The sequence below is a fragment of the Dermacentor silvarum genome, chromosome 1 (assembly GCF_013339745.2).
Source record: "Dermacentor silvarum isolate Dsil-2018 chromosome 1, BIME_Dsil_1.4, whole genome shotgun sequence".
Lineage (NCBI taxonomy): Eukaryota > Metazoa > Arthropoda > Arachnida > Ixodida > Ixodidae > Dermacentor > Dermacentor silvarum.
In genome coordinates this window covers 20691239-20702552 of record NC_051154.1, presented here as the reverse complement: position 1 = coordinate 20702552, position 11314 = coordinate 20691239, and the positions used below count along the sequence as shown (strand labels likewise).

Genomic DNA, 11314 nt, shown 5'->3' with positions numbered 1-11314 from the left:
CAATCTCGCAATGTGTACGTCACAAGTGTGTGAAGGCATTTGCAAAAAAATTGGGCTGTTTGTTATGGCTGCAGGAACTGCCCCAAACAATGGTCTGCTGATGTGCAGGGTTGCTGAATTCAAATTTCAAATAACATGGTCTGGAAAATGTGCACATATAGTAATCAATGGCCCCAGACCCAGACACACTGAAATCAATGGCAAAGACCAACTGTGTGATTTCATATGAAATACACAATGATGTGGACTACAAGTTGACTTTTTGTGCTAAAGTCAACAGTTTTTGACAAAAGAAAGTTTCACGTATGAAGGCGCTGAAGAGATAAAGACAAGGGCACCGCCATCTTGGGCTGTTACACAAACAATTTTGCAGTTTTGTGCACAGTGACGTCAAATTGACATGGTCACGGAACACCAAACCCATATGCACAAAACCATTTTTATGCATGCAAAGTGTTTGATTGTTACAGATAGAAAATGGCAACACTAGCAGCTCAAGATGGCAGTATTGTAATGCTTCTATGAGAGAGTCAATAATTTCTGCAAGTTCTCTGCACATTGTATCAGCCGTTCATGACCCCCGAATGTTAAAAGGCCCGTAAATGCTTTTGCCATGTGTTATCCAACCTCACAGTAGTTAGTGCCATAAAAATACTATGGCACTATGACTCTACATAATTGTGCTCACTGAAACACTTCTATACTGGGCAATTTAAGCCACTTGGCCAACGGTTGATGAGAAAGAAGATGGGTGCTATGGTAAGAAGCACACATGATACAGTGGAACCTTAATTATACTATAACTATAAAATTTAAGGTTCAATAAAGTTGAATCTTGCTGAAACATATACTCATTTAATACAATTAGCAACTCAGCCAAATAAAAAATAATTTAAATTTTTGCTACATTGATGACCAAAGATATTTTAGTGAAATTGAATAAATTAATTCTTAGTCGTAGTTTTCATTTAACAAAGTCTTTGAGCATTTTGCATTGCACATGAAAGAGGATCCGTGCTAAAAGCAATGAAGGGGAGGGTAACTGAGACAGACCTCATCGTTTACACGTACCTTTCCATGTACAAATGCTGTCTGCAGTTGTGGGAAAGCAGCTGTCAAGCGAAACATTGTACTGCTTCATCTGTTGTCCCGGTACAATGTCCACATAAAACACATTCTTTCCCATCCTACTATCAAGCCCATCAGCGACATGGGAATGGCAAAAGTAGGATCTATGTCGCGTAACAATGTTTAAGCCTAATCATCAAAAACAAAGAGACATAAAAACAAAAAAAAAGGACAAATAAAAACAAGTCGCTTTTTTTCTGGGCCACAAGCCCAGTGAGAAACAGCTTTGGATGGCTGCCAGTACAGTTATTAGATGTGACGGTGTGTGTACTGGGACAGGATACGGTGCGTAAGCGCATATATAATTAAGGAACACGGTACTATGTCAAGTCACAGTGACCCCTTTTTACTACTATAATGCTTCACTGCACAACACGCCTGCATGACGGCAAAGCTCACCTAAGGAAACAGGACATTATACAATGCATATTTGACCTTTGCCTCGCGCATACTGCTCAACACGTCTCAATCATAAGCCGAGTTAGGCCTACACTGCATAAACACAATTGGCTTGGATTTGAATCTACCTATCACATATTGGCAATTACGATGCGGCTGTGCTGCATGACAGGTTATGTACATGCACAAGGAGGAGGGCGCCTGGAGGTGGAGAGGAGGAGCGCGCGGCGGAGGGGAGGAGAGTAGGCAGATGGTGTGCTTGGTTTTCCTCTTATAGCAGTTGTTACGGAGTCTGCGCGCTATGGATGTACCGGTTCATCTGACGATCGAGAGGCTGAGCGAGAAGGACGGAGCAGCAACACAAGCGGCGCAAGGCCAAGCACGAGTCAACCGGCCCCAACCGAAGTCGTCGGCAAGCGCCGGGCACAAGCTGAACAAGACCGGCCAAAGGCGCGGGTTAGGCGTACCCAGGAGACTCCCGAAGAACGTGCTAGGCAGCTTGCGCCAATGCGGATGTGTCAGACAAGACAGCATAGCTTAGAAACTCCGGGACAGCACTCATAGCTTTGCGCATAACCTGTGTTCTCGAAGTGAAACGTCACTATTTTTTTTTCTTAAGTTTTTTTTTGTGGCGGGATTGGGGCAATTTTTTCGGGAGATTTGTGGCCTTCTCCATACGATCAGGAGTATCGGTTGGAATCCGAGAGTCTCTTGGACAAATCGGGAGAGTTGGCAGGTATACATTATGTGTATCGAACAATGTAAATAAGCCTTTCAAACGAACTCCACGCTCCTTCATAGTTTACTTTGCTTATATAGTGAATATTCTATATTCAAAGGTCATTTTTCTCAAATAGTCTCATTCAATTCAATTAGGAAATGCTGCTATTTGATTATGCCTAATAACCCTTTCAGTGTCAGGTTTTTTTGGAGGTGATGCACCCCCAATAATAGTTTTTTTTTCTCGGATATTATAAAATGAACACAACGGTTCAATTTTGGTTGTGCAGAAGTTAAAAAATGAAACGCATAATGGCAAATGTACTCTTGGTATGGTTCTCACATTCCTTTCTGACAAAAAGAATGTCAAAAGGAAACGTGGCGAGACAGAAACGCGGGAACACACCGGTACGTCAGTGACACTGAAAGGAATAATCACATATGGTGAATGTAAAATTTACCATATATACCATTTGAATCTAGCGACATGCACACTTGTAAATGTGGTGTCATTTATGCACTGCAAGTTTAGTAATAAAATGAACAAATTGTGAACGTAAAACACTTAAGGGGGGACATGGATTCCGGGGAAAATATTTGAGCGATAGCTTTACTACTCCAGGTACAAACCCAGAAAACACCTGGTTCTGTAAATCTGACCTTCAAGCTCAGCCAAGGTCAAACTGGGACTTAGCCTGCCACTACCAGCGGCTGCTGCGTAGCCGGTGCTCTTCATCTTCGACAGCTTTGCACCGAGTCAAACCGAACCAACTGTTTGTCGCAACTGCGGCCGCTATTGACGCGATTATGAACGGCGACTTTGCCGTGCTTAAGCCACGCGGCCGAAGCACGCACCGAGTCAGAACGAAACTACCGTTCGCTGCAACAACTGCAGACGAAATCGCGGTCGCTATCTATGCGATCATGGATGGCCACTATGCAGCATTTTAGGCACGTGGCTGACATGCGTATTGAGTCAAAACAAAACTTCTTTTTGCCGCAACCACTGTGGAAGAACCGCGCCAGCTATCGACGCGATCATTGATGGCGAATATGAAATCCCGCGGCCAACGCGTTCTTATGCGCGGCGGTAAACGCAATAAAAGCACAAATAGGCATGAAGCGTTCCGTCGTTGCTGTCATTCACGTACGATTTCCGCTGATGACTATGGCGATGCAGAATCTGCCGCTTCGTTTCAGTTGTACTCTAGCGCCATTTCTGCTCTTTTGCATCGCACATTTCCGGCTCTTTAATACAAAAATGTATAGACTTCGAGATTTATGGTTGATGTATGGCAGCCACGACGTGAAGCATAGCCTTCGAGATGTGTACCGGCCGTCCGTGGCTTCTGGCTGCCTATTCGGGCGCGCCGGATAATTCGAAAATATCGAATACCTGAATTCGAATCGAAGCGAATAACGAATATAGAATAATTCTATCGAATATTCGACAATACCGAATATTTGTCGATCCCTAGTTAAAAGATTTTTGATTGCGATTAAGGAGGTCGGTTGCAAAAAATGTACTGCAGCGAGAGGTAAAGTAAGCAGGTATGTTTCTGAATGTCCAAAGAGGGCAACTTGGCATTTTAATGTTTGTATCTATGTTTTAGACGAAGTTACGAAATTCTAAAGTTGCAACAGGTGGGAATTTTTATTGGCAATTTCTACAAGATTTAAAAATGTTGCCATACCCTAAAACACTATATCAGAGTGGTTCTGCACTCTAAGACTCTCGAAGCTTTCAAGGAGGCCAAAAAAAAAAAAAAAAAAATGAAAGAGGAGAAATAAATGAGTAGTAGAGCAACAGTGCTGCTCCCAAAATTTGTGACTTGGAAAAATAACTTTTCAAGAAAAATGCGATACCATTAAGAGTGCGAAATTGTCCATTTCAAGCTACAAAGCCTTGTAGCTTTCTTCTGAAGCAGCATTGAAGGATCGTTTTTGACAGAAAAGCAAGCTGGAAAGATGCTCTTTCAAACGAGACCAAGATGGCCTGGCTCTGATAAGTGGTTTTGGAATGGCAAATGGCACAAAATAGGCAATTTTCAGTGCTTTCATGGGCAAAACTGAGAATTTTGAGGTATAAATACAACGTTTTCTGACTCCACATGCTGTTTCAAGCTAGTTTTCTGCCAGCAGGTGCGCTATGATATGTCGAAAAAAGGATAACAAGTAAAAAATAGATATTTCATGATTTCATTGTTTCCTGCTCTAAAAAAAATCTAAGGCCGACATGCAACACAGCTGAACCACAAAGAAAAACAAAGAAGCTGCACCGATGTGCTTTCTCAATATCCTTGCCAAATTATAGAAAAATCCATGTACTACCCATGATTCCCATGTAGACTGCATGACTGCACTACTAGACTTCTCTAGTACGAAAATTTATGGGCCATGTGGGCCACACACAAGTGCAGCTACACAGTGCCCAAAATATGCATTGCACAAACAATATTCTGTACACAATCCACAACGAATACACTGAGTATGTTTCCCCATACAGAGGCGTGACATGTGTCTATGGCTGCTGAAACATGTGCCCATGTTGCTATCGTTTATAACTACTCAACAAAGCTGGTATCTAGATAGAAACAAGTTTCATGGATGTCAAGTTAACAGTGTGCGCACAAAAATGAAATAATGACACTCATGCTGCAGCAATGTTCTATTACTTGTTGCAACATTAGGCATTCCAGCATACGCCAGCCAAAGAGTACCTCACAAACAAATCTCCTTACACAAGGTGGAAGTCTTGAGGAAAAATGAGCTTTAAAATGGGCACACATCTCAGCATATCTTTCCACTGGGGCCCTGTCAGGTATGTGTCTATGCTCCACGATTGTCACACAACGCTGCTGAACACTCTCCTTTTGTTTGTCATTCTACTCGGAACACTGCCCTCAGGATGTTTGTGAAGAGCTGTGCAGCCCGACCCCTGTGCCTGCCAAGCAACTTTAGTTTTGCAGTAATTACCACAAGGCTTCATAGGAGGCATGTCACGTATGGCCTGGGTCAAGCAATATAGACCTTTGATGCATTGGTTGCTAATGGGCCCTAGCTGGTTCATATGAAATTAATGGGCCCTAGCTGGTTCATATGAAATGCAGGTCATCACATAAACAGGCGACACATAATCAGGGTTCCACTGTACTTCACATTCATTTATGCACTTCCTGCGATAGTAACATATTTGGCCAAGTTGATTATTACATACCCACTGCACTTATTCAAATTATCTTTAGAGGCCCTTAAAATAAGCATACAAACACAAACACGAAAGGAATGCAGTGTATCTGGGCCAGTGATAATCACTTGATTCTCTGTGCACCTTCAGAACAAGAGTGTTGCAATATCAACAACTGCTGCATAAATAAGGAATGATATTATTTTGCATATTTCTTAACGATCACCTGACCTCTCCATGTTAGATTAAAAAGTAATTATCCTTTTCTATACCAGTTTCAAATCCAGAACATTTCTCATGCAGCTGCAGCCCCAATTGGTATGTAGTTGCTGCAAGCCAAAACAAACAGCCTCAATACGTGCATGCTGGGCATAGTAGTAGCCACTGCTCAAGGAGGAGAAAAGCATGGAGGCCAGTTCAATAAAGCACAGGGCCAATCACGACTCACAACAGCATGTCTTGCAGCCGCTGGCGAAACGTCGAGAGCGTGCAGTGGCAAAGGAGCTTGGCTGGTGCCCCATATAAAGGTGGTGCCACCCACCAAAAGGTGACACACTGAGCAATTATCACAGTGGCCGACGACTTATATGCAGGTCCCTGGGTGGGACGAGGGCTTCCAGCAGTCCGATTTGCCATCCTCTTTGATGGTGTCGCTCTTGCAGAGGGTCCCCAGTGAGACCAAGGCACTGGCAATGGCCAGGCCTGACTGGCCTGTGGCTGTGTGCTCCTGACCCCCCGTTGGCATGCGCACAATTAGCGTCAGCACAGCTGCCTTGCCACTGGCACAGGGCTCGAGCGCCACAGGCGTTGGGTGTCCCTGCACACAGGAGAGATTAATCAATTCATCGAGTCCTGTAGGATGCAATGCTTTGCAGGACATATCCGAGATTGAGAAAAACAAACAAGAAAACTATTCTCAGACATGTGGGTCTCAGCAATGCTAATTACACAATTTGTCGACTTTGTGCCCCAGATAAATATGTCTCTCCATAATAAATTTCACAAATGTCCATTCGCAGCATTACGCAGATGTTAAGTCCCTGTGTTAGGTCCCCGCTTCGGAGCCTGAATGCATACCACATGCCTTCGGTGACACAGAAGCAGTCTTCAAACAATCTGTGGGTATATTTCGCACCATTATAATGATTGCAAATTAAAAAATCTGAAACACAACACGCTGGTTACAACGCTTGAGTTCTTGGAAGTTCATAAGAAAATCCTTTAATTGTCATACCTGCATTGGGAATTCTCGTTCGAAAGCACCGTGACTGAAAGTCACTCTCCTGGCTGCCGTCGTCTGCTCTTAGCTACTCATAGATGGCCCCCTAGCCAGCGAATTCATTAGTGTGGCCTCCGAAATGGCGCAGTCTCAGAGGCCATGTCGCCGACACAACCATAAAGCTTGCATAGTGAAATCTCAATCTGAGCACATAGAATGTGTTAGCAAAGCACAGTTTACGTCGAGCTCTCGCTCCTTCTTTCTGGGGTTTTACGTGCCAAAACCAGTTCTGATTATGAGGCATGCTGTAGTGGAGGGCTCCGGATTAATTTTGACCACCTGGGGTTCTTTAACGTACACTACAACGTAAGCACACTGGCATTTTTGCATTTCACCTCCATCAAAATACGGCAGCCACGGCTGAGATTCGATCCCGCGATCTCGTGCTCAGCAGCGCAAAGCCTTAGCTGACTGAGCCACCGCGGTGGGTTGAGCTCTTGCTCCCCTTAACCAGCTGTATTTTGTGGGGATGCGCGACTCTCACGCGTCCCCTGATGTTGTTTTCCCCTGCATAGCTTGCATCTCCTGTAGTCCGGCTTCTCCGCGTGACTAAGCGCCGGCGGAGGTAGTAGTGATTGCGGCGCATTGCGAGAGATGGCGCGAGTGTTGCGATGCTAACGCCACGGAACGGTGGGGTGACTTGGGAGAAAAAGGTCGAAGGCGCTTCCTCTTCGGCTTGGGATCGGCGACCAACACGCACGAACGATTCGCGCGTGCGCCGGCCTGCTTCGCGGGACCGTCTCGCGAGGCTAAGAGCAGAACACCGGTATGGACTAACACAGATCGTTCGAATGCGCCACCGTTCGTGTGACTGCACACGTGAACGACTAGGCATTGGTGTCATAGCATGGGGCGAACATACTCGCTCGCTATCCGGTCACGGTGAGTCGGACTTACCTTATTTGTTGCGCGCCCATGTGAATGTTCTATTGGTAGCAATTCGGCTAGTGTGTATTAGTGTATGAAAGGTGCAATAAATGCCCTTTTGATTGTTCACACTACTGTGTTGTCGTCCCTTTGTCCCAAGAGCCCGAGTGAGACCTCACAATTTAAGCTAGCTCACTGTCCGCGAAATTTAAGTGGAATTCCCACACGGACATAAGCAAAATCACAGTCGTGCCACATCGCTGTTCATGCAGAAAGCACCCACCGATATCCTCAAAACTCGTGAGACCGTCTAATAATTAAAGGCCCAACGTATGTCTAGGACAGAGCACGTGCACACCGTCTACTAATCCTGCACGTCAGAAAGCAAACGCTCGAACTTGGCAACAGAAGTGCTCAACATGTATGGCAACATCAATCGGCGAAGATCCAATTGTATACCACCCCACCTACTGGCGCAAAATAGCCAAATTCAATATGATATGCTTCCTCGCACACTCGTTTCACTCACCTGAAAAGCGAAATCTACCTTTTTACTACGCATGTAGCAATGAGCATGACAGATTTCCTGAAACACATCAAGAAAAGCAAGTATGTGCGCCTGATCGCTGTGCTTCTCTCATAAAAAACACGAAGACTAAAGCTGCAACAATTAGATACCACTTGTGAAAAACTCATATGATGGCACACAAAGCACCGATGTAACAGAAGCGATAGCTGAGTGCACAATATTTGCTGTCTGGAACGCGCAAAGTACGCAGAAGCACACGGCATCTTTCACAACATGGCGTCAAACGCCGCATGCGTCTTTTTAAGACAGCCGTTGTCTCTTAGCTGCTGGCACTTGTCCAAGCAAGAATCTGCTGACAGCTCCGAGAGTCCACGGACAGTCCGCGACTTCAGGTCCATGAAAAACGAATGCACAGCTTCCGAAGCTGTTTGAGATAGTCTAATGCAGGATAGCAGTCCCAAGCAGTCCGGGACTGTCAGGGACTGATAATTGAAGAGGCCCAATGACAGCCTGGAATGGCTGCATGTGATGGCCTACTGGCGCAAAATAGCCAAATTCAATATGATATGCTTCCTCGCACACTCGTTTCACTCACCTGAAAAGCGAAATCTACCTTTTTACTACGCATGTAGCAATGAGCATGACAGATTTCCTGAAACACATCAAGAAAAGCAAGTATGTGCGCCTGATCGCTGTGCTTCTCTCATAAAAAACACGAAGACTAAAGCCTCAGTGCTGTTTCAAAGTTACAGAAGCGCCTGCTTGCACAGCCAGTACTGGTAGCTGCCATGCAGCAACCATTTGAACGTTCTTCATAACAGAGAATTCTTTCACTTTCGTTTCTGCTGCGGCTGTCTGGGCGCTAAACATCGCTCTTGCTTTATGCAAAGCGGGTCGCTCCCTGCACAAACACCATCGCTGGCTGAACGTCGCGATCAAGAAACGCTATTCACTACCACTCTATCGCAGCACTAGCACAGCCATGCATGGCGCAAAATACAAAAATGACAGGTTGCATGCATGATAACTGAAAGAATGAATATCTTTGTTATAATGACTAAAATAAAAGAAAATGCTAATTCACTTTTGCTACAGTTTCCACAACATTTTTTTGTTTGTTTGTTTTTGCAAATGAAAGTGGTTTGTGTTGGGAGCGGCCCACTTCGCAGAAAGCGTGAGTGTTGTTTAGCGGCCAAAAATCTATTGCAGCAGCACCAGCGGTGCGAACAAGCGCTTCCATAATTTGGAAACAATGCTGAGCTCGGGCATCGGGAATCACCACTGTCGCGTCACTGCTTCGCCATCAGCACTATCTAGTGCCAACAATGGTGCTGATGGTGATGGTGGGCGCCAATTCTGGTGAATGGCACGTGCGTATGCGCCAAGCGAACAAACAAGCACGACAGCAAGTAAGTATGGACACGCATGCACACTGCACCACTCTCGACAGCAGGCACCACACCGCCAGATAGCACGCACGTGCAATTTGCCATGTGCTGCTCTCATGGTCTTGAAACTTATGAGCGCAACTATACATTAGTTAATATTCTGGTCATAGCCTAACTCCATGGTTATTTCTAATTCAGAATAAAGGTAGAATTCAACCAATGGCAGAAATGAGAACCTTGGAACAGTGTCCAAACAGCAAAACATTGTCTTCACAACATAAAAAGTAAATAGCTGCAGTGGAAACCTGCAATTGTGGAGGCTCACCTGCTTCATACCGTCTTGAAACTGCTTGCTCGACCCATCCGGCTCACCGTCCAACTCGAGCGTGACCCCAGCAAAAGGACGACTCGCCATTTGTTCCATTTCCACAAACAGTTGCTGCATGCAAGACGGCACAGCCTTGTCACACAGAATAAATTTGTATACATCTATTTTTCGTTCTCTCTCGCGAACATATTTTTAAACCACTTAGACTCCCACTATATCTGCAGAAATTGGATGGAACTTCATAAGTTCGTCTAGTTTTGTAGATATTTTCATGCAATATTTTAATGCATTGTATTTATACACATGGTTTATATTCAATGAAAATTTTAAAAAAGAAAACTTTGTTCCGAGAAAGAGATACCTAGCATATCAGTAAGCAGATGTGTGCGCAGGGGCGGATTCAGGGCAGCTTCTTGTAGGGGGCTCTCATCAAAGCATACAGAAAACTAAGGGGGGGGGGGGGGGGGGGTATTGAGCTCACGACATGCTCAATACTGTCAGCCAGCATGTCTCGGGGGGCCTGAGCCCGCAGGGCCCCCCTCTGGATTCGCCAGTGTGTGTGTGGCGCTTTAGCTCATAGATACGGTCTCCACTTCTTCAACATCCGTGCATAATGACTTTTATTGTCAACAGCAAGTTTTTTTGTTTGTTTTTTTCACTATGCCAGGCTACTAGATGTGCTAAACCTCATGAGCCCCCCTTTCTACATTATATTGCACATTACTTTCAATCCTTTTCGAAATTATTTTGGTAGAAATTACCTAAAATATTTATTCCTTATATAACGCAAGATGCCCGTGGAACTGCATGAAGGTGGCTTAATCATAGTCTTAGCATCAGCTTTCGAGAAAACTGACACTAATTCAATCTAGACTATTGTGTATTTAAAGACAATGAAAAGCAAGTGCAAGAATGCCATTTATATAAGATGAAAATTCAGGATGCAGCACAAATATACCAAATTACAACGCGGCACTACAACTTCATGTCTGTGTTCAGGCCAAGAAAAGCAGCTTTGGGATCTAACCGGTGAAAACAGATTTTCACGTTCATACCGTTCAGTAATAAGAACAGACTTGAAAAAATATTATGTGCCTCAGCTGCCTTCGGGTCTCTTGAGGATAAAGGCCAATTAAAAACCTCTTATTCTATACAGACACTGTGAAAGCAACCAGTGTCAGCCTTGCTCCGGTGGCAATGCTTTGTTTCCATGGTGTGCAAACTTCCACAGCCATATCCTGTGGCACACCATGCTGGGCGTCTTGTCTATGACATTTGTTTCACGAAGGGTTAACTTACATCAGTGATGGTAACATTTTTTAAAAAATTGTGAGATCGTGGCTCAAGACAGAGAGAAAAGCTTACACTGAAATAGAGAAAACCACAGGATCCTTCGGCGGGCCCCGGGCTTAAGTGGAGTCCTTAGTCCAGGGCCGTAATAATGTAAAGTTATTCCAATCTGTTTTTATTCCAAATACGCCATTAGCCT

The 11314-nt window shown here is 44.6% G+C and overlaps 1 protein-coding gene across 1 annotated transcript in view; it reads right to left on the bottom strand.

The window, feature by feature from the left end:
* Positions 1–3424: 3424 nt before the first annotated feature.
* The window catches only part of LOC119457758 (attractin-like protein 1), an 87158-nt gene continuing 79268 nt past the window's right edge, over positions 3425–11314 (bottom strand). Inside the window, exons 23-24 of the mRNA XM_037719433.2 lie at positions 9823–9936; positions 3425–6251 (exon numbers count right to left, since the gene is read on the bottom strand). Coding sequence (XP_037575361.1) covers positions 6018–6251; positions 9823–9936 — 348 coding nt within the window. The 3' untranslated portion in view covers positions 3425–6017. The remainder of the gene's footprint in view (positions 6252–9822; positions 9937–11314) is intronic.